Raw genomic sequence first — 24,365 nt, 5'->3', positions numbered from 1 at the left:
AAGAGCAGGGCTGGCAGGAAACCTCGATGTTTACATGCTGTTATAGGCTGGGAAGGACCAAAGACTCTGACTGAGAATAACATCTCCGGTGAGTGGAGAAGATTGACTGCAGAGAGTTATGAAAATAGAGCATGGGCTGCCTGAGCTGGGTTGAATATTTTGAGCAGTTAGAGCAGATAACCCTCATCCAGATGCCAGGTCAAGTTAACGAGGGCCAGCTGCCATTCAGGAGGGAGTCGGTAGTGTGTGTTGTGTGCTCATTCCCCACAGGAGATGGGGGATGAGCAGGTAGACTGTTTGGAAGCCCTCTGTGGTTCAGGGTCCACCCTGGGCTAGAGTCAGAAGCTGTGTCTCCTTCCCAATGTGGCTATCTGGCCTGGCCCTATTGGATTCAGTAGTGATTTTGGGCACAGCGGCTGGTGGCAGCAAGGCCACTCTGATATTTCCAGACAAAGTTTACTGAGCACTGGCATGAGGTCTGGGTGTAAGGTGGGCTTTTATTGTTATTATTATTAGCATGAATTGGTGTGAGTGGCCACACACAGACCTGACTGAGGATATTGAAACGGTCATATCAGGGCTCTGGCTCTTTAGGGACAGATGGCTCTGCTCTCCATTGTCCCACCAGGTCCTGTGTGAATGGTGATTCCTTATGAGAAGACAAAAGAAGAAGGCTGAGGACCCAAGGGCCACACTTTAGGGGCTAGCATAAGCCAGGCTTCAGGATGAGTCAGTGCCAGAATCCCAGCGGTCAGAATTAAGAGAGCAGTCTCAGGCTAAGAGGCCCATAGGAAAGGCCTGGTATGCTGTTCCCTTTGACCAGAAACATGACATAATGGCTGTGGCCCCTCAGCCTCGGACCACCCCAGTCAGTAATCATACTTCAGGGAAGAAAGGAAAAAAAAGTATTCAGGAAGAGAGAGAATGGATTTTTCTAACACTAAGCAGCCAGGTTAGCGCAAGCGTGAGGCCTAAGATGGCAGGTGGAAGATGCTAGAACAAAGCTGGCTGCTTAGGACACAGCAGGTGCTTGGCTCTCCTCACTCTCAGCACTAGGGTGGCTCTGGCTGGGCACCAGGATGCATCTGGGAACCTTCTGCACTCCTGCCTTTGGCTCTGGAGAGCAGCTGCTCACTGCACTGATTTTCAGATGACACTCAGCCCAGCAGCTCACTCTCAGCCAGTCATATGTCCTCTTGTGACTCAGCTTCCTCGCTGTAATGACGTGATGACACATGCCACCAGTTAGCATCCACAGAGGCTCCCAGCTCTTATGATGAAGGCTTAGGGATGAAACACCATGCTCACAGCAAGATGTGGAGGAAAGGGTCTGTTTGCCTACACTTTAACATCACAGTCCATCACTGAAGGAAGTCAGGACAGGCGCTCAAACAGCAGGAACCTGGAGACAGGAGCTGAGGCAGAGGCCATGGAGGGTGCTGCTTACTGCCTTGCTTCCCATGGTTTGCTCAGCCTGCTTTCTTATAGAACCCAGGAACTCTAGCCCAAGGATAGCACCACCCACAGTGGGCTGGACCCTCCTCCATCAATCACTAGTAAGAAAATGCAGCCTGATCTTATAGAGGCATTTTCTTAATGGAGGTTCCCTCCCATCTGATGACTTTAGCTTGTGCTGTCAAGTTTGCATAAAACCAGCCAGCACAGACAGACACCTGTGTGGAATTCATGCTGCTATTACTTTCTCTGTGAGGTTAAAGATTTAAGTTTTTGAAATATTTATCTTATTTCCTTTGTAGGAGTGTGTGTTTTTCAGTATACCTATCTGTGCAGCATGTGCGTGCCTGGTGCACGAGGAGGTCAGAAGAGGGTGTCAGATCGCTCGAAACTGGAGCTGCAGAGGGTAGTAAGATGCCATGTGGGTCCTGGGAATTGAACCCTGTAAGAGCAACAGTGTTCTAAAACACTAAGCTCTGTCTCCAGCTGTCCCCACCCCCGACTCAGCCCAACTGTGAGTTTAAGGCCAGCCTGGGCTCTGTGAAACCCTACTTCAAAAACAATAAACAAACCCTGGGATCGCCCAGGGTCTGAAGTGTGAAGGTTCACAGGAGTTAACTAGATGGAGTGTGGGGGACTCCTTGTCTGTGAAGAGCAAAGAATGAGGAAGTTTCCGGAAGTAGGGTGGGGAGGGCTGTGCAGTCCTTACCCTGCCCCTCATTTCTTTGCATGAGCTGGGAGGGGCTGTGAGTTCGAATTTGCAGTCAGTTTTGTTTCTGAAGCAATGCATACGTTTATAAAGGACACTTGTACAAATATGCAGATGGAGACAGACAACCAATGGTGGCGTCTGGAGCTGGTGAGAGCTACCCAGAGGTGCTCTTGCACCCGTAGGGGCTGTGTGAATCGCACACTGTTATGAAGAGGGTCTTTTCCTGTTGGGCTCCTGTAGTAAAGGTGCCTGACACTGAGTAGTTTAGACACAGTAAAAGCCTTACTGCTTTGGAGGTTGAATGGTCCAAGGATGAGTCACCAGGAAAAGTCAGTGTCTGTTAAGGTTTGCTCCTCACAGATTCTCTTTCCCGTGTACACACACACACACACACACACACACACACACACCAGATAAAGGAACTATCCATTTTGGACAGCAACTGTCCATGTGCATTCATTCTGTGATAGTTCCATTTTGCCCTTTTTCTGCGATCTTAATGTTTGTGTCTCTTCTGAAATCTATCCTTTCAAGTCTAACACCAATGGCGATAAAAAATGGGTGTGTGTGGGTGTGGGGGGCTCTAACACCAGTGATGCTAGACAGTGGGGGCTTGAAAGGCCATGGACCATGGAGACACAGCCTTGATGTGTTAGCACTTATCTTAACAATTTTCTGTGTGTGTGTGTGTGTGTGTGTGTGTACACGGATGCAAACACATGTAGATGTGTGTAGAGGCCAGAGGACAGCCTTGGTGTGCCGTCCCCTTCAGATGTCCCCTTCACCTTTCTTTTTTTTTTTTTTTTTTTTTTTACACAGCATCTCTCACTGACTTGGAGCTTACCCAGCAGGCTAGGTTGGCTGGCAAGCCCCAGGCATTCCCCTGTCTCTGCCTCCCCAGCATCAGGATTATAGCCACATAATCTGGCTTTTTTATTTTTTAAGGTGAGTTCTGGGGCTCAAACTTGGGTGTTCATGCTCGCACAGCCAGCACCCTGCCAGCTGTCTCCTCAGCCCTTGCACACTTTCCTTCTGCCCAGAGTAAGGTCTCCTGGCTGAAGCTCACCATCTCATGAAATCCTCACTCCCCTGCATTCCTCACAGGGAGAAACCATGACATCAGTGTTTCTTAAAGTTCCCACAGTCGTTCAGCTGTGGAGTGAGTCTTTGATGGGGGCTACCCTGCAGGATCCCAGAGTCTAATCTTATCTTACTATAAAGCAGAACACAAAAATGATGTGCAAATTCCATAGGGTCTCATCTGCCAGCCGAAGGGGAAAAGACATACTCTTCGTTTGGGAAACCCCACACTTCAGAAAGAGTACAAAGCAGAGTGAAGTTTGACATCGTTGTCTTTCTTCATCGCTCACGCACTTGTGTGTGTGTATGTGTGCATGCTTGCATGTATGTGTGTAGAGACCAGAGGTCAATGAGGGTGTCTTCCTCCATTGCTTCTCCACCTGCATTTTGAGACAGGGCCTCTCCCTGATCCTGGAACTCACCGAGAAACTGGTTAGACAGCAAGCACTCCTGGTTTCTCCTTTCTCCACCTCCCCAGCACTGGGCTTCCCAAACCTGGCTTCTCACAAGGCTGCTCCAGAAAGTACTCACTGACTGAGTCACCTCCCTGCCTCCCCCCCCAGGCTCCCCTCTTCCTGTTCATGGGTGCTCAGGATATGCCAAGTGTGAGCGCACACACCCAGTAGCAGACTGCCCAGAGATCAGTTAATTAGCTCAGTGGCTATAAATCCGCCTTAGTATTATCATTAATCATTGGGAAACTCTAAGCATATGATTCAATTTGGAAAATGTGGATTTATTGATATTGTAGGAATCACAGCTGTAGGCAAGGCTTAACGCAACCCATGTTCATTTCCAGGGTGCTGCTCTAGACGGGGATAAATGAATGTCTGGATGAGTTGAGAGAAGTTTTATAGCAGCGTGCTTTAGGGAGAATAAGGGTCATATGTAAGGTCTATTGCATTTCTACACCCCCAGCCCAAGTTTAAAATCCTTTTTAGTTCAGGATTATCATGGAGTCGCAGAAAATCACAAACATGTGTCCGTCCCATGTTCTTCTTCCTTCTTTGCTCGCTAAGCTGACATCCCCCCACCCCGCCCCATTGCTTTTAGTCACACATAGCCTCTCAGATGTTGCCTTAAGGTAGGGGGAAAGGCCTGCCTATTAAATGGCAATATGACCAAATCCCAGAATAACTCCAGAAAGCACAGTCAGTTGGTGTACAAGCTCAGTACTTACCACAAACTAAAACTTATTGGTGCATACAAGTGAAACACAGGGTTAATGAACTTGTGAAATTTCTGCACCGCTGAGGGACTGCTAACAGCCTCCTTAACTCCACTTATTTTGCCTGCATCATACTCTGTGTGTGTGCGTGCGCACGTGTGTTAGGAGTGCACTGAAAGACTTAGGCACAGCCCTGCAGCACTAGTGATGGTGTGTGTGCTTGGGGGGCAATGGCCCGGCCTATCTGGCTTCTGCTGAGGGCTAAGCCCCCGGCTTGGTACCTGGGAGATGAGCTGGAGTGCCAAGGTCTTGGCAGGCAAAGAGAGACAGTTCAACAATTTCTTTATTTTGAGTTATAGCAATGTGGCATCTTATGTGGTCTGTGTCAAGTCTTATGGCATGTAGAGGAATCTTAATTCAGAAAATTGCTGCTCTGGCAAGGGATCACATCCAAAGACCTTCTAGGTCTGTGTGATCTGGCTGGAATACAAACCTGCCTTTAATCCAGGAGGCAGAGGCAAGCAGATCTGAGCTCAAGGCCAGCCTGGTGTAGAGCAAGTTTCAGATAAAGAAAAGCTTAGGCCTAGGTGTGGTGGCACATGACTTTAATCCCAAGCAATGAAGGTAAAGTTAGTTTATAGAAGGAGACACACATATTTGAACGTGATGTCTAATTGAGTGGCAGAAGCAGTGACAGATATGACAGAATAGAATACGCCCAACTCTCATGAAAGAGAGAGGAAAGGGAAGCTACTTAAGGGGCAATGCAGAGAGAGGAGGCAGTTTTACCGGGAGAGTTTTACAGAGAGAGGTTGAATGAGAAAACAAGCAAGACACAGGTGAAGGCAGAATGAGCCAGAGAATGAGAAGGAGCCAGGAGATTGGAAAAGATTGTTGGAGTTAGTTTGAAGCCAAACGGAGCAACTTAGAGGCTGAGAGAGAAGCCAGATTGAATAAGTCAGCTGAGAGAGTAGTTAGAGTCAGAAGAGCTGAGTTGAACCAGCCAGCCCAGAGCTCAGAAAGGACAAGAAAGGGTGAGCTTATTCAGCAGTGAGTCTCAGAGGCTGAAAACATTCTAGGTCTAGATTAGATTGTTCAGAGGCTAGAAGCTTCCAGGTCTAGGCCTCAGTTAGCAGAGGGAGGCAGTAAGCCTCTGAGACATCAATTGAAACAGGTGAATAAAAGGTCCTTTTACAATGGCATGATTTAAAAAAGAAAGCAAGAAAGACCTCATGTGAGCAGCTGAGGAGACCATGTTAATGGAACACAGAGAATTTTATTCCCAGAAAGGGAAAGTGAGTAGTTCAGAGGCCAGTAACACACACACACAACATATAAAACACTTGGCAACATGATATTTAATGTGGCTCTTAGGAATTATAGGAAGAATTTGAGAGACAGAGAGAGGAAAAGAAGACTGTAGGCAGGAAAACTCAACATGCAGAGGTGAGGCATGGGTCAGGACCAGAGTTAAGACATTTGGTTTGGCAGGAATCCTGGCAGGCACTTGGCACAAGAAGAAAAAAAGGTCGTGAAATCTAGACTGACATCTTGTTTTAACCTGTGACCCATTTTCCTTACCAAACAGAACCCCAGGATGTTTAGGGGCTCACTCACCTCTCACTCTGTCCGGCTCAGATGAGTGTTTGGCACAGAGTGGGGCTCGGGCAGTGCTCTCTGAATGCGTGAGTGGTCGCAGGGCCTTGCCCAGGTTAATTAGCGGACTGGAGCGAACCTTTCCTCTTTCCAGGTTGGCGAGCACAGGTCTGACACAGTAGTGATGGCTGACTGACACAGGCAGAGCTGCTCTGTCGGAGGTCCTTTCATCCGGGCCAGGCACTGTTGATGGGTATTTTCTGGTCTCCAGTTTGAGGCTACGATTAGTTGTACATTTGCACATCTTTGTCCAAGTGTGCATCTTTGTACCTTTCTTTTGGTGGACGTTGACTTCATTTCTCCCAGAATGGAATTGCTGAGTCATACCCATGTCTTGCTTTGGGAGAAAATGCCAAACCATTTTCTAGAGCTTTTCTCATTGTGTATGTCTACTGTCAGGAGTCCACACTACTCTGTGCCTGTCCTGTCCATGCTTCCTGCTGCATTTCCACTTTGCCATCTTGCTGGGTGTGGAGTATGGTCTCTGTAGGAATTCTTGTTGTCAATAGTCTCCTTTTTTCTTTAATTGTTGTTACATGTAAATATGTGTGTGTGTGTGTGTGTATCCCTAAATACATAAATTCAACCTATCTCATCTGTATACCGTTACTTGCATGCATAGGGCTGGCCATTTGCTATTGGATCACCTCTCATTAATTGTTGCTGTGTTGTCCAGCCTGGCCCTGTTTTGTAATGTGTACTGGCTTGAACTAGCCCTCGCTGAGCATATGGGTGTGTTTCACTGTGCCCAGCTTCTTATTTCCCTGTTTTCTCCTCCTTTCCTTCCATCTTTTTTTCTTCTTCCATCTTATATTTTGAATTTATATTAATCTTACTTATGTACAGATGGAGTAGTTCATCCATAGAGAGCTTCTGGGTGGCAAACTTTTTGAGTCAATGCATATGTGAAAACCTTCCCTCGTTGTACAGTTCTCAATCATAGAAAGCATTGAGGTCTAGGTTCAAAGTCTGTTTCCTTTGGAAATTGCAGGTTGCAGCTCTGTTCCTTTTGCTCTATGTTGTCAATAAGTCTGTTGCCCAGATACTCAATTCTTTAAAAAAAATTAACACACACATATAAATTGGTAAAATATATATCACACAAACTGATCATCAAAACCTTTTTTTGGTAGCTAGTTCATTCTCATTAAATGGTCCCCAAGTGGCCAATCACACAGCTGCCTTTTATTCTTTCTAAAATAGTCTAACACCCCATTTCCTAACCTCTCATAATTTTCTCCTTACTGTTGTTCTGACAGTATGTCTAAACATGGAGATTTTTGTTGTTCCTCTATCATTTGAACTGTGTTTCTTAGCTGGTGCAAATTTTCAAAAGAAGACTTGGGTCGTCAGTTCTTCAAGAGTTTTTCTCCATTAATTTCTTGAGTGGTCTGACTTCTGCAGCCTGTGTTTGTTGGGAGGCAGTAAGTGGTTATAGCCTATGTATCTTACATTTCCTTTTCTCATACTATCATTTTCATTTTCAAATTTTTATTGAAAATAGATTCTTTTTTTATTTATTATATCTTGATTAGTCTTCCTTCCCTCTACTCCTCCACTGTCCTTTGGATCCACTCCCTTTTTACCTCTTATTAGAAAAGAACTAACAGATAACAACCAAACATGACTCAGTAAAAGAGAATAATATAAAGCAAAAATTACACTTGGTCTGAACAAGGCCAACAGAAAGGAAAGAGCCCCAAGAGCAGGAACAAGAATCAGAGACCCACTCACTCACATATTCAGGGTTCCCATAAAGACGCTGAACTGGAAGCTGTGACACTCATGCAGAGGACCTGTGCAGACCTGTGCAGGCCCTGTGCTTGCTTCTGTGAGTTCACAGGAGCCTGGCGTTGTCGATTCAGAGGTCCTAGTTTTCCTGGAAAGAGTTTACACTCTTTCTGTCTCCTCTTCCTCAGGGTTACCTGTAGGAGACATCCCACCTAAAGCTGTGTGTTCCAAAGACTCTTTCTTTGCATTAGTTTGTGGGGTCTCTGCAACAGAATAAAGCACTGAGAGTATAGCAGAGTGTCATTAGGAGTCACTACTGATCCTTTTTTTTTTTTTTTTTTTTTTTTTTTTTGGCTAGTAGTATTTGGTTTTACCCTACGTCTCTGGGTTGTCTAGTCTCTGGTTCTTGATTACACAAGCAGTATCAGGTATGGGTCCCATCTCATGGAGCAGAACCTTAACTCAAAGCGGACATTGGCTAGCTACTCCTACAAGTTCTATGCCACCACTTCCCTAGCATATCTTGGAGGTAGGACAAATTATAGGTCAAAGGCTTTGTTGCTGGGTTGGTGTTTATTTCATTTTTTGATAGTCTGAAGAGTACCTTCCCTCACCAAAGATGAAGGCTCCATGAAAGAACCAGCGCAACTTTTTCATGTCCAATGGGTTGTTTGTGTGTGTGTGTGTGTGTGTGTGTGTGTGTTGTCCTTAGAATGAGGCCCTGCTATCAGTTTGCAGAGAGCAACCCATTGTCTTAGCAACAGCCTGGGTTGTTGTTGGATTTCTATGGGACCCTTTGGCCAACAACTCAATTGAATGCAACTCAGTCCCATTACAGGAAGTCTGGTTTGGGGACAAGAGATGGCGAGTTGGGACTTTATCTCCTCCGTCATTAGAAGCCCTCATTAGGGTCACCTTCATATCTTTTTAGGAAGTTTCCGTTGTGCTGGGTTTCTGCATCATCCATCAAATTCCACTCACTTCCAGATGTCTCTTCCTAAATTCCCTCCCTCCAATTTGCCTCCCTTTCCCTCCTGACTTGGTCCTCCTGTTTCTTTCCCCACCTTCCCTCAGTCCGCCTGTAAAATCTATTTCCCCCTCCCAGGGAGAGCTGTGTGTCCTCCCTAGACCCTTCCTCTATCCTAACACTGCTGAGTGTGTGCATTTTAGCTTGCTTATCATTTACTTAATAGCAAAACTTCACATATACACAAATACATACCATATTTATGTTTCTGGCTCTGAGCTGCCTCACTCAAGATTGAGTATTTTCTAGTTCCATCCATTTAAATTTTATGATGTCATTGTTTTTATAACAGCTGAATTGTGTCACACTCTCTTGTGAAAAGGCACCACATTTTCTTTATCCATTCTTCTGTTGAGAGATATCTAGGTTGTTTCCTGTTTCTGGCTGTTATGACTAGAGCAGCATTGAACATGGTTGAGCAAGTGTTCTTGTGGTAGGCCGGTGCATCCTTTGGGTATCTTGAGGTAGATCGATTCTCAGCTTCCTGAGGAATCGCCATATTGATTTCCATAGTAGAAGAACAAGTTTACGTTCCCACCAGCAATGGATGAGTGGTCCCTTTATTCCACATTTTTGCTAGCATGAGCTGTCACTTGTGTTATTGATCTTAACCATTCTGACAGAGGTAACATGAAATCTCAAAGTAGTTTTAATTTGCATTTCTCTGCTGGCTAAGGATGTTGAACATTTCTTTAAGTGTTTCTCAGTCATTTGAGTTTCCTTTTGGATAATTCTGTTTAACACTGTATCCCACTTTTAATTGTCTTATTTGCCCTTTAATATCTAGTTTCTTGAGTGCTTTATATGTTTTGGATATTAATCCTCTGTTGGATGTGTAGTTGGTAAAAATCTTTCTCCTTTCTGCAGGCTGCTGCTTTGTCCAAATGGTGATGTTCTTTGCCTTACAGAAGCTTTCATGAGGTCTCATTTACTATTTGTTAATCTTGGTGCCTGTGTTAATGGTGTTCTTTTTGGAAAGTCTTTTCCTGTGCCAATGAGTTCAAGGTTATTCCCCACTGTTTCTTCTATCATTTTCAGTGTATCTGGTTTTATGCTGAGGTCTGTGATCCACTTGGAACTTGAGTTTTATGCAGAGTGATAAGTATGGATCTACTTACATTCTTCTACATGCGGACATCCAGTTAGACCAGCACCATTTGTTGAAGATGCTGTCTTTTTTTCCTGTGTGTATTTATGGCTTCTTTAACAAAAGTCAGGTGTCCAAATGTGTGTAGATTTATGTCTGGGTCTACAATTTGATTTTATTGATCAATGTATCTGTTTTTATGCCAATGCCGTGCAGTTTTAATCACTGTAGCTCTGTAGTACAACTTGAAATCAGGAATAGAGAGACCTCTAGCAGTTCTTTACCTGTTCAGGATTGTTTCAACTATCTTGGATTTTTTGTTTTTCTGTATGAAGTTGAAAATTGTCCTTTCAAAGTTTGTCAAGAATTGTGTTGGAATTTCGACGGGAATGCATTGAATCTGTGGATTGCCTTGGGTACAATGACCATTTTCATTATGTTAATCCTACGGATCCACAAGCATGGGAAATCTTTCCATCCTCTGATATCTTCTTCAATTTCTTTCTTTGAAGACTTGAACTTTTTATCATACAAGCCTTCCACTTGCTTGGCTAGAATTATCCCAAGATATATTATATTATTTGAGACAATAGTGAAGGATGTTGTTGCCCTGATTTCTTCCTCAGTCCATTTGTCATTTGTATATAGGAGGGCTATGGATTTTTGTGAATTAATGTTGTATCCAACTACTTTCCTGAAAGTGTTTACTAGCTACAGGGGTTCCACCAGGGGAATTTTTAGGGTCACTTACAAATACTGTAATATCACCTTCAAATAGTGATACTTTGGCTTCTTTCTTTCCTTTTGAATCCCCTTTCAGTTGTCTTATTGCTTTAGCTAAGACTTCTAGTATTATATTGGGTAGGTATGGAGAGAACGGGCAGTCTGGTCTTGTTCCTGACTTTAGTGGAATTGCTTTGAGTTTCTCTTCATTTAATTTGATGTTGGCTATAGGCTTGCTGTGAACTGCCTTTAATATGTTTAGGTATGTCCCTTGTATCCCTAATCTCTCCAGGACTTTTATCATGAAGTGATAAAAGTATTAGATTGCTGCTGGATTTATCAAAGGCCTTTTCTACATCTAATGAGATGATCATATGGTTTTGTTTCTTTCAATATGTTTATATGATAGATCACATTTATTGATTATTGTATATTGAACCACCCCTGCATCTCTGGGATGAAGCCTACCTGATCATGGTGGATGACATTTTTGATGTGTTTTTGGATTCAGTTTGTAACTATTTTATTGAGTATTTTTGCCTCTCTGATCATAAGGGAAACTGGTCTGTAAATCTTTTTCTTTGTTGGGTCTCTATGTGGTTTACGTATCAGGGTAACTGTGACCTCATAAAATTAACTGGGCAATGTTCCTTCTGTTTCTATTTTATAGAATAATCTTATGCACCATGTGTACTGTAGAAAATCCCCCATGGCTCAGGTCCTTCCCTTATCTTGTGTAGCAAAGTTGTACTTTGGGAATTGTGGCACCACCTGTAAGGATGGTTTTGATTTTGCTGAGTCCTTGTCCTACCATCCTCCTTTCATAAACAAAAAGGCTTCACCTCACACATGTCATCACACACATGTGAACATGCTTATGCATATGCCTGTAGACCACTGCACACACATAGGAAAAGAAGAAAAGGAAAATGATAAGTGGACCATGATGGGATGTCTTTAGGGGGTGTGCTTTTAAAAAGGGCTGAGGGATCTCTGGCCTCCTGTTCTGAAAACGTGGCTCTGCTTTCTACCTGTTCTCCCAGCATTGCCGTGTGCTGTGAGGTGACATGGGAAGGGAGGACCATCACCAGAAGCTGTTCACTCTCTAATCTCTGTCTGTCTGTCCTCCTCTCTCCTTCCCTCCATCTACCTTTCTTTCCCTGTCTCTGATTTCTACTCTGTGTCTCTGTCTTTGTCTCCTTCTCAAGTTGATCTGCCCCAGGTATCTCATTTTCACAATGAACAACAGGCTCTACCCACCTCAGGGGCAGTGGAGCAGGGCAGGCCCAGTGGCCTGAGCATGCAGAGACCCCTGCTCTCTGGGGAGGGAAGGACATAATTATAATTTGAGTGATGTGTTGTGGTTTATAGATGGGCTTGTCACATGAATGCAGAAGACCTCTGCACCCTGGCCCCCTGGAGGTTCCAAGCCATGTGGAGAGTGGAATCAGATATCAGTTTTGGACATCTGAAGCACCTCCCAACTCCCAGATCTTTTCTAAGTCATGAACACAAAACCCTTTTTTCTCTTGTCCTTAGACCCTGATCCTTTTGTCTCTAGTTCCCAAGCCCACAAAGAACCTCTATAATTCACATCCTTGTGAGGTTTGGGGTGGCAGGACAGACCTTCTGTGGTAACCCTTGCCATCAGGCTGCCCCCAGTGACAGCTGACCTCTGGGTCAGCACATGGCCCCGACCAGGCCAGAGTCCTCCGAGCCGGCGGATAGTGCCACGGTGAGTCATCTTTCCTGGCACTGGCTTGGCTACCTGCCCTTGCCTTGCTTGTGCAGCCTGCTCGGGATGCACTGCTGCAGGCTGAGGTCTGGAGCAGGACTCTCACCAGACCGTGTGCCTCACCTTCTTGGCTGTTAGTGGTCTCTTCTGACTGGCACTTCTCCCTCATTTTCCTTTTGCTCCCGATGGATCGAGGCTTTCTTTTGGTGTCTCTGCAAACCACAGCTCTTTCCCGATGGCTCTCACTTTATTTTGCCTCCACACCCTCCTTATTATTTTGCTGCTTTAGCAAGCTAGCTCTGCGTATTCTCTCAACCCACCTTCTGCTACAGGAACGAGTCTCTACCTCTTTGTGCTCTAGCTTTTAACAGTTCTGATTCAAAAAGCCAATTTCATCGGCTGCCCTTGAGTTGTTATTTTTAATAACAGGTGGTACTGTTTTCCCATATTCCATCTACTTCTCAGCAAAAGCTCTCCGCAAACTGGGTTGGGGTTATAGCTCTCTGTCGGTTTGTGGAAGGGGTGCGGTACTCGTGAAGCCAGAAGAGGGCATCGGGTACCCCTCCCCGCAGCTGGAGGTACCAGTTCTGACATGGGTGCTGGCAGCTGAACTCAGGATCTCCACAAGAGCCACAGAGCTCTCTCTCCAGCCCCTCAGATTTTATCTTAAATTATGTACATGTGTGCATGCTTTCGTCTCTGTGTGGATGTGTGTCTGTCTGTCTGAGGATGGGTTTGTGGACATGAGGGAAGGTGCCCTTAGGCCAGAAGAGGACACTGGATCTTCTGGAGCTGGAGTTATGGGCAGTTGTGTGCTTTTGGATAAACTGAGACCCTGTTGAAGTATTAAAAAAAAGAAAAGAACTCTTATTTACATTTTAAAAATATCTCTTTCTCCCTACTCCACCCCAATCCCTTCCAACACCCCAACACCAGGTAGAGGAGAAAGGGTTAGTGGGAGAGGGGGCACAGTTCTCTTAGCTGCTTCCTGCTGGTCAGGGTCCTCAGGTTCCTTGGAGCCAGTCCAATCCTTGTTTCAGGAGATCTCCAACTTCTTGTCTCACAACAGCAACCAGGGGCTGTGGTGGGGAGGGTTGGAGAAGCAGCAGCTACTTTGTTCTTTCTCTGAGCTCCCACAGACCCTGGGCTCTGGCATCTAGTGTCTCCCTAGAGTCCTCTGATTTAAACTATCTGCAGCTGGCAAAGAGCTCCTCTCAGAGCCCAAAGAGGCAAATAGTTTGCTGTTGTGGACCATCTGAATCAGTTCTACATTCCACACCTGGGATTAAAGCAAAAACATGTTTCTATCCACAACACAGGTCCTCTGCAAGAGAAGTACACGGCCTTAATTGTTGAGCCACCTTCCCTTCTGTTTTCATTTAACTAAACTGAACCTCAAGGAGGATTATTGTGATGAGCATCCTGAGGAACTAAGGTGGAAACAACCACATAGATGACTTAAACTTTGGTAGCAAGGACACAACAAAGAAAAGGAAACCTGGAACTTGAAATCGTCTGCGTTGGACGCGAGTAGATGCTGGAATATCTTTGCAGATATATGCTTTGCAGAGCTGGCAGGAGTCCTGTGTCTTGTAGCTTTAAAAAAATTTCTCATGTGAACTGAAAGGGTGGCTTAGTCAGTAAAGCACTTACCTTATAAGCATAAGGACCTGACCTGTAGTCCCAGAACCCACATAAAAAGCAAGGTACGGTGAAGTGCTGGGAGGTGTGGCCAGGAGGATCCCTGAGACTCGCTGACCCCATCAGACTAGCCTACTTGGTGAACACCAGGTCAGTGAGAGACTTTGTGTCAGGAGAACCAAGGCGGGACAGCGTTCTGAGGAAATGTACTGGAGCTCTTCCTGTGGCTGCCACATGGACACTGGACACACACACATACACACACCTATGTGTTGTTGAGGGTGTTGGCCTGGCTTTAGCTTGGAAAGCAACAATTGTCAATTTAGTGCTGCCAGTTTGCAGCAACTTTTTTAAGTCCTGGCTTGTCGGGGGTTATGCTGCAGACCGGAAGGTGGCTATCTTCCTGTAGGTTTGTGTGTTTGGGTACTTGGTCACTAACCTGTGGTGCCCTTTGGGGAAGCAGTGGAACCTTTAGGAGGCAGAGCCTCGCTGGAGGACATGTCTCAGCAAGAGCCAAAGTAGACCCTTGTTGCTTAAGTTGCCTTGGTCAGTGTGTTCTGTCTCGGCCATAAGGGAAGCTAAGACAGCTCCTGTGAGGGTAATGCTGCCAACCTGACAGGCTCTACAGCCACCCAGGAGACAAGCAAGCATTTGTCTTGGCAAGCCTTTGAGGGATTGTCTTGGTTGGCAGGCAAGACCCACTGGAAAGGTAGGCAGAAGAGCCCCCCTCCTGTTCTAAGCTCCTGGATTGGATGAGGACAGGAAGCGAGCTGAGCACTGCTGTTTTCCGCCTCCGCTTCCTGACTGCGGACACAATGTGATCACTCAGCCGTTGCCACGTCTCCCCTACCACGGATGACTGTACCCTGGACCTAGGAGCCAAAACAAATCCTTCCTCCCTAAGTTGCTTTTGTGAGGATATTTTATCTGAGGGATGAGTCAAGTAGCTAATATAGTCCATTTGCTTCATTGCTCTGTGGGGCAGCTTTCTTGGCAGTGCTATTTAACTCTCAGAGGCTGCTGTGGAAAATCCTAGTGAGACAGCTGAGGCCCGTTCCATTTCTCCGCATCCCATCCTTGTGGATGCAGAAACATGCTTGTAATTGGAAGCTTGAGTGATGTAAAGACCTTTACGTGTAATTATCAAACAAATACTAATATTATCAGCAACCATAATTCCATGATCACTTCAATATTTTAATGTTTTTCTTGGGTGTCCAGACTGAGCTGGTGTCTCTTTCTTTAACTCAGGCTGGCCTGGGACTCACTGTGTAGCATAGGGTGGGTCAAAATTCCAATCCTCCTGTCTCAGCTTCTCTGGGATTATATTCCCTGCTTTTGATGTGTGTTTTGGGGACAGGACTCTGATCCTTGTGTTTCATGGGCAGCACATTACTAGCTGACCTACCTTCCTGCCCCTAGCCATATATATCTATATATATGTAGATTGTGTGTATGTATATACACACACACACACACACACACACACATATATATATTCTAGAAATGAGTAATTCTGTATAACAGTACCCTAAACACACCCATTCCACTCTGCCTGTTCCCCAGTAACCATGTTATTGATGATCAAAACCCATACTGAAAGTTGCACATAACTATCAAGGCACACGCTGTACCTGTATTTCTGTTGGTTCCTTTTCTCATCATCTTGTGGAGGCCCACGTGCTCCTCCTCATTGTTTTCGCTAAGTTTCTGGACTCTTCCTCTCGAGCATCCGTGGGTGGTTAACTTGGAGTCTTCCCTTTCCCCTCCCACTTGAGTGGAAGTCTGGGTGGAAATCAGCTTCTGGTTGGTTATTCCTTGTCTTCAGACCCACGGTGCCCCTGCTGGCTGCTGCGTGTCTTCTTGTGTTTGCTGTTGGAAGAATGTCGATGCTCTGCCAGCCTTTATTCCTTTGTAAGTAACTTAGCTTTTTCCTCCCACTCGTTTAATACCTTTTCAGAAGAATATTGCAATTTGATCCATAGAAACCGTACATGGTGGTGGTGGAGGGGCGCCGGGAAATGCACACAGTGTTCCAGTCGAGATAACTGTCTTTATTGCCTCAGACATTTGTCGTTTCTCAGTGATAGATGCATCCAGAGTTCTTTCTTCTAAATTCTTTGGTTTGGGTATTTGCATCTTTTGACAGGGTCTCACGTATCCTAGGTCTTGAATTTGCTCTATAGGCAAGGATGACCTGGTCCCCCTGCCTCCATCTCCTGAGTGCTGGAATTGCAGGAGTTCACCATCATCACCCTGGCATAGGCAGTGCTGGGGTGGAACCAGGGCTCTGTGCATGCTAGGCAAGCCCTCTGCCAACTGACCCACAGGCTCTCATGGAGCCACGGATGGCCTTAAACTCACGGTGCAGCCAGAGATGGCTTTGAACATCTAATCTTTCCTCCATGGTCTCCCAAAGGCTAGGATTACAGGAACGCATCACCATGTTGACAGCTTCTTAAAACCCAGGATGCGACACTAAATTCACCCTACCGCTCAAAGCAATACCATGACTTGTCTCTTCTAAATACCCAGTGACTGGCCTTTCTCACACCCTTTCCCTCTACTCCCCCTAACCGGGTAACCCGTGTCTACTCAATGCTTCCAAAGCTGAAACAGTTCAGTCTCCGCATCTGGAGGGATCATGTGGTGTCTGCTGCTCTGTGTGTGGTTCATTTCATGTAACACAGTGTCTCCAGGTCCACCTATGTAGTTTCAAACCACAGGACTGCATACTTTTTATGGCTGAATAGTAGTTTATTATGTATATACCCTGAATTTTCTGTAATGAATCATCAGCTGACAGTTATTTAGGCTGGCATAATATTCCTTGGTTACTGGGAATAGTGGAGTAAGAACATGGGAGATGTCTCTTTGGCATGCTGATTTAAGTTCATATATATTTATAAGCCAGATTTCTAGGCCTTATAATAGCAGTTTTATTTTCTGGGGACTCCACATGCAGTTTTTAATAACATCTGAATCCACTAATGCCATGTTAGTCTTTCTCTTTTCCCTTTATCTTTCCAGTCTTTCTCTTTTCCCTGGTATTTGTTATTTTTCATTTTTGGTAATAGTCATTGTAACTGGGATGAAGTGATATCCTGTTAAGGTTTTGATTTCTATTTTATGCTGATTAGTTGTGGCAGGATATTTGATAACATGGTGAACCCAAAGATGGTGTACTAGAAAAACCTGTTTCTAGTTGTGGTGTGGCTCAGCCCTAGCACACACATCAATCCAACAGCTAATTAAGGTCAACCGTAGGTCAAGAGGCAGAGCAAGTAACCAGCTGACAGGGAGTAAACAGAAAGGAAGGAGGTTGAGAGAAGGGCACTTAAGACAACCTGGAGAAGGAGAAACAGCTTTTTCCTTCTGGGTCGTCAGTAAGAAGGAGTAAGAAGGGCAGTTGGGTGCTTGCTCTGCCTCTCTGAGCTAGCAAGCCTTCACCCCAGCATCCGGCTCCTGGGTCTTCATTGGTAAAAATTGAATTATTGGGATTTTGTTTTTAAAAACAACATGATGTTGAACATTTAAAAAATATATATTTTATTTTTAAGTGTGTGTGTGTGTGTGTGTGTGTGAGAGAGAGAGAGAGAGAGAGAGAGAGAGAGAGAGAGAGAGAGAGAGAGAGAGAGAACAAGTGGCGCTGCCATGGAGGCCAGAAGAGGGTATTGAATTCTCTGGAGCTGGAGTTAAAGGTGGTTGTGAGCCGAACTTGAATCCTGCATAAGAACAGCAAGCACTCTTGGCCAATGAGCCATCTTTCTAGCCCTGACTTAGGGTGTCTATCACTCAGCTAAAATGCCATGACCAAAAGCTGCTTGGGAAGAAAGAATTTATTCCATCTTACAGCTTGCAAGTCCATCACTGAGGGAAGCCAGGCAGGAACTTGGAGGCAGGAGCTGATGTGGGGGAGTGCTGCTTACTGACCTGCTCCCCATGGTTTACTCAGTCCGGTTTCTTACTGCCCCCAGGACCGCTAGCCCAGGGGTAGGACTGCACACAGAGGCACGGGTGGCTTCGCATATCCACCATCAATCAAGAAAAGGCGCTGTCGGCATTCCCAAAAGCCAGTACGGTGGAGCCATTTTCTCATTTCCCCTTTTCCAAAATGATTCTAGCTTGTGTCAGTAGACATAAATCTAGCCAGCACAAGCCCCGACATTGCTTTTGAAAAAGTCATTCTAACTGGGGATAAAGTGATGTCTCATTGGGATTTTGGTTTGCATCTCTCTGACGATTACTGATGTTGAGCATTTTCTTATATATCAGTTGATCATAAATATGCTTTCTTTTGAGAAATGTTTATTTAGGTGCATTGCCCATTTAAAATCAGATTATTTACTTATTTGGTAAGTTGTTTGAGTTCCTTTATGTTTTAGGTCATCAACGCTCACCAGATGTAGAATCTACAAATGTCTTCTTCCATTCTGTAGGTTTCTTCTTCATTCTGCTGATGGTGCCTTTTTCTTTGGAAAAGCCTTTCTGTTCCAACCCTATTGCCATGTTTTTGCATTTGTCTCCTGTAGTTTTGGTGCCTTATCAAAAAAATTCACCATGAAGACACCACTACAAAGTATTCTACCCCTGAGTTTTCTAGTGTACTGGTCTCACAGACTGTCTTGAGTTGATTTTTGTATATGGTGGGAGATGGGATTCTAGTTGAATTCTGCCCCTTCTCCACTCCCTCTTTACCCCCTCCCCACCCTCCCCACCCCCTCCCCACCCCCTCCCTACCCCCTCCTGCATCAGTTTTGAAGATCATTATATTGTGTGCTCTTCGAATTTTTGTGTGAGCTTTATTCCGCTGTCTCTAGTCTTGTTCCTCTGTCTGTTGAGGCCTGCTTTAAGTTTTTGCATAACTATAGCCCCTCTGTTGAGATCTACTTTAGTTTTTAGCATAGCTGTAGCTCCTCTGTTTACACCTGCTTTCATCTTGATCCTAAGGTAAAATTAAGTTCAGGTTCTTTGGTTCTGCCTCGCAATGATTAATATGATGACACTTTGAAAGGTCAGAAGAACATCTTATATTGTAATGTCTCTATGGCTTCATTTCTCAAACTTTGCTTTCTTACCTGCACATCCTAAAGTCCCCCACTGCAGGACCAATCAAATTAAAGGTCAGTTAGAAATGCTTTGTTCAGCTAGTCAAAATGATGTAATACTGTCCTTCCCTTGCTTCCTACACCTGGTAACCTGGGTGTTACCTGGTTACAGGTTTTCTTATAAAAGTCTGCCTTAAAAACAGCCCAGCATCACAGTCTTGGTTTCTGAATCCAGACTGTGTGCATTTGAGCTTGTGGAAAACAGGAAAGAAGGCTTTGTGCCAAGCTGAAGTGCTCTACAGTTTACTCATGAGCCCGTAAAGATATTCACTAAACTATGAGAGTGTCCTGATTAGTTTTATATCAACTTTACATAAGCTAAAAACAGACCCAGGAGCATGATATTGGGGTTGGGGGGCAATCCCATCAATATAATAATAATAATAATAATAATAATAATAATAATAATAATAATAAATACTATAACAGTATTGCTTTAATAATATTAATATAAACATTTAAGATTTTTACTTTCTACAGCAAATAAGGTATACGTCAGTAAAAGCTTTGGAAAAACATACATCTAAAGGAAATGGAAATACTGACAGGTTGTATAAAAGTCAAGGGTTCTGTCTATCTGGGGACTTGGGACATTTCCTAACAGATGAAAACTTAGATTTAGAGTTTTAATAGAGACATAATCACACTTAGAATTTATATCTTTTTTACATTAAAAATAATTTATTCTCTTTCTCCACGCATGTGTATGTGTGTGTGAGGGCGTGATGGAGTGAGCGAGAGCACAGCAGTGTGCATGTGGAAGTCAGCTTATAGGAGCTGTAGCCCTCCTCCTAGCATGTGGGACCCAGGGCTCACGCTCAGGGCACGAGGCTTGGCAGTAGACACATCCCACCACTAAGCCAACTCCCAGCCCCCACCCCACTGAGTTTAAAGGTACAATATGACGTAAGAAACGTATATAGCTTCCTCTACAGCATTAGGACTTTCCTGTTGCTCTCAGTTCCCGGGACTCATGACCTGTTTCTTCCCCTCACAGTACTTGGGATGCATCGAAGTTCTGCGCTCAATGCGGTCTCTTGACTTCAGTACAAGAACTCAGATTACCAGGTAAGCTCTCTTGAAAGCGGATTCCTGTGACGTCATCTCTGAGAGGAAAGTGCTCAGAAGCTCACGTCTGGGGATTTCTAGAAGAAAGTCCCCATAATGGAGTCAAGGCTCAGACTGTTCAGATAGTCTGTTCATGTGTGGACAAATATGTTTCTCATAAGGAGCAGTATGGCAGGCGTCTGACCCTTCTAGGAGCTTTTTGTAATTAAGCTGCAAACATAATCATAATTAGGTTTTTTTAAAAAAAATAATTAAGTGTGTTTGTGTTTGTTTCCCTAATGTAGGAACCACTAATGCAAGGTCAAACTAATCACCAAACTATATTCTTTCTGAAAAACAAAGACCAAGATATCCAGAGTGTATTTCCAAACTGCATAGAGAAAATAAATTTCACAAGACTTGAGGTGGAAATATTCATAGGAGAAGATCATTTAGGAAGGAGATTGACTTTTAAAGCTATTTTATTTCCAACTAATATTAGGTTTTATTATGGCATTTTATTTTTATTAACATATTAGTATAAAATACTAGATTTCATCATACTGTCACTCGTGTGCTACTTCACTGTGTTCATATTCATCTCCTGTCTTCCTCTTTTATTCTTCCTTTCCTTCCTACTTGTCTCCTTTTCTCCCTAAATATTCTTTCTACTTTAGTGTTGCATACATTTAAATATTTATTCTACAAATGAGAGAAACATGTGATCTTTGTTTTCTTCCCAAATGCCCTTTCTTGTTCCACTTGCCTTCTTCCCTGGCATAGTTCCCCTTTGACTTTCATCACACATACACACACATGCACACACACACACACACATACACACACTTCTGTTACTTTGGCTTATTTCACGTAACACAGTGATCTCTGGTTCCAGGGTTATGACAAATGACAATTTAAAATATTTTATATGTGTTTCCTACATTCTAAACTTCTTGTGAGCCAGGCCTGAAGCACTTTTCAATGAAACATTATAACTAAATATAGTTTCTAACAGAGTCAAGCTTTAAAAAAACAAAAGCTAATTTCCAGTCACGTTGCAGAGGAGGATAAAGAGGCTGTAACACAGAGGCATCCCTGTATCCAGGGGTTCTCTATTGCACTGACGGTTGCGGAATTGCTCAAACAGCTTCCTCAGAAAATGACACTTGATTACTTCATCCTGATTACTGTATTGTGCTTCTCTGAGTTGGGAAGCCACTCCCGAAGGTTTAAGTCATCATGTGTAATCACTGGCTGTTATGCCCACACCTATGCCACAAGTACTGTAGTAATGTCTCTTCTCCCTAAAGCAACTCAAGACACTTGGTGGGAATATACCAAAATCTAAACCAAGGAAGGACTCCATCCCCACCCTGTTGTGAAAGGACAAAGGAATTATGTTCTGAAGTGAGAGATTGTAGAAGAAAAGTCTTTCTCCTGGGTCACGCATCCATTCGCTGTGCTCAGGTCTGCAGGGACACAGGAAAGGCAAAGAGGCTTCCCTCAGGGGAGGGTGAGAGGCAGGATGGGCTCAGGTTCTTACTCGGCTTGTGAGGGGCTTGGTCACAGGGCTGGTAGCTCTTCAGAAGCACCAGAATACAGGTTAGGGTGGATGGTGTTAATGGTTAAACCATGAGGGGCAAGAACAGTATTTGTGGTGACTTTGGGGAGAAACTTAATCGCAGGAAGGAGAAACCATTGAGGCTGGTTTCTCCTTCCTGTGCCTCGGAGACGAAAGGGCAGATGGTTCTCTTAGGGTGTTCCATTGCTGCGAAGAGGCACCATGACTATGGCAACTCTAATAATTGGAAACATTCACTGGGGCTGGCTTCCATTTTCAGAAGTTTAGTCCATTGTTGTCATGGCGAGAAGCAGGCAGCACACAGGAAGACATGGCACTGGAGAAGGAGCTTGGGAGTTCTATATCCGGATCCACAGGCAGCAGAAAGAGAGAGAGACTGGGCCTGGCTTGAGCTTTTGAAACCCCAAAGCCCACCCCCAAGTGACACACCTCCTCTAACAAGGCCACACCTCCTGCAACAATGTCACATGTATCTCCTAATCCATCGCAAATAGTGCCACTCTCTAATGACCAAGAATTCAAGTATATGAGCCTGTGGGGCCATTGCTGTCCAAACCACCACCGCGGCCATGTTCACTGTCTGTCACTGACAAGGCATCCAGTGTCACAAGTGCAGAGGGAATCTGGGGATGTGGGAACTGTGCGATGTTGACATTCACCTGTGACAGCTTTTAAAGGGATAAAACCTAGTACGGTCATTTCTGCTGGGATCCCCCTTTGGCTCCCTGAGGCACTTTTGCTCCACTGATACATTTATTAAATTCAGTGTGGACTGTCTGCTCTGCCCATTTGTCCAGTGTTGAGGAGCCATATGACACGCAAATGGCTAAGGGACATTTAAGGGACCACCCTGCTCCTCTGGGGGTGGGCAGTAAGGGGAGCAGGTTATGGGAGGCACAAGTAAATAAGGTTAGTTTTCTCTTGTTGAAGATGTGTGTGTGTGTGTGTGTGTGTGTGTGTGTGTGTGTGTGTACCTGTGGGAGGAATCCAAGTGGACAGAAGCACTCACACTGTAGTGGAAGCAGGATTGGCGGGTATGGAGGTTGGTGTCTTTCTGCAGTCCCATACTACTGTGTGAAAATGCTTCAGTGCACTAGGGCAAGTGGAATGTCCATTGCGGACACAGAAAAGGTGGTGTAACATTCTAGTTGCAGCACCATTGCCTTGGGTGCCATTAGATTTTTGAAAGTTATGTTATCTGTGTTGCTTGCTATCCCTGTGTTATCTCTACTAGGTGAAGTGTTTCTTATTGAAGTTAGTTTCTGGAACACACAAAAATAAATCGACACACCAACATTAAAAAGAAGTTGTTTGCTTCCAGAGGAGTGCGCTGCCATGCCTTGTAGATTTAGCACAGGGTGGGACTTCAAAAAATACGTTTTTAATAGAAATAAAATTATATCATTTTCTCCTTCTCTTTTCTGTCCAGACCTCCCTACCCTCCCTCCAGTGTGGAGCTTTTAAGGCCTTGCTAGGAAACTATGTGTTAACTGCCTGCCTCTCTAATTAAATTCTTTCTTCGTAATTTATATAGCAAAGGTATTCTTGGACGGTCACAGGGAAACTTAGCATGGTTGATTATACAGATACTAGGTGACCTTATTTCTACAAGTATTTCAGCCATGATATTTAATTAAGTCCATTTTGTAAGCAAACAACCTCTATGCATCTGTTTACTTCATTTTAAAATATAACTTAAAATGTTTACCTGTGTATTATCTGGAGGGACCAACAGTGGCATCACAGGCCTTTAAGGTAGGCCTAGTTTTATCCTGTTCCTGGAAACTGACTTTATTTATTTTCAACGATAGTAGGCATAGATTTCCAACTAAAAGATGACTTCTGTTTTTCAACTAAAACAAAACGTTAAAAATGTAAGTTTAATCGCTTCTAGACTTAGTGGCTCAGTGGCTGCAAAAATCTTATACTCCTAATACCTTGGTTTAGGGGGATGTGTTCATGTCAATCACTGCCTGCTGTGCTAAGGAGATGGTCTGGCTGTACGGCCCAACTCTGCCAGCACAATTTTTACCTGAAATATTGAGCATGGTCTGGATGTGTACACATATTAAGAAGGGGGCAGAATAATGTTTATAGATTCTACAGGACAAGGCCTGGTCAGGGGGGTTCCTCTTGGAGTTTATTTGCTCTTATTGCCAAGATTTTATGCATCACAGTGGCCACAGGACTATAAGGGAACATCCGTAATATGAGAGACATGAAGGCTGCAGCAGCTGTTGCTTCCTCTGGCCCCTTGTGTTGGTGGGGTGTGCAGAGGAGCTAAGGGCCTCCGTGCTTGTGAAGCTTGTGGGAGGTTCTGCAGAGGAAACTGCTTCCCACCAGACTCCTCCTCAGCAGGCTCAGAGAGCACAAGTCCTCTGCCCTCCTCCACAGTAGCCTTTCTCAGCACAATTTTGGAATAGGGCCTATGGTCCCCACACCTCTCACATTGTGGACAGGAAGTGCCTTTTGCAGTATCAAAGGTGACACAGAAGCCCCACTGTGGGGGACAGTGAAACTTCATTGTTCTAAGTTTTCCAAGTTATCTCAGCCAGGTGATGGCCTCACTCTGTCCACCCCCACAAGTGTGACACAATCTCAGCCTGCTCCATG

At 44.5% G+C, this 24,365-nt stretch overlaps 1 protein-coding gene across 2 annotated transcripts in view; it reads left to right on the top strand.

Annotated features, from left to right (window-relative positions):
• Nucleotides 1-24,365, top strand: part of Shc3 (SHC adaptor protein 3) — a 132,420-nt gene that overhangs the window by 24,653 nt on the left and 83,402 nt on the right. For both annotated transcript variants that reach the window (XM_060372583.1, XM_021654306.2), the window contains one exon: nucleotides 20,121-20,191. In XM_060372583.1, coding sequence (XP_060228566.1) covers nucleotides 20,121-20,191 — 71 coding nt within the window. The remainder of the gene's footprint in view (nucleotides 1-20,120; nucleotides 20,192-24,365) is intronic.

The sequence above is a fragment of the Meriones unguiculatus genome, chromosome 19 (genome assembly GCF_030254825.1).
Source record: "Meriones unguiculatus strain TT.TT164.6M chromosome 19, Bangor_MerUng_6.1, whole genome shotgun sequence".
NCBI lineage: Eukaryota > Metazoa > Chordata > Mammalia > Rodentia > Muridae > Meriones > Meriones unguiculatus.
The sequence above is the reverse complement of the archived record's forward strand: the minus strand, read 5'-3'. Positions and strand labels throughout refer to the sequence as shown.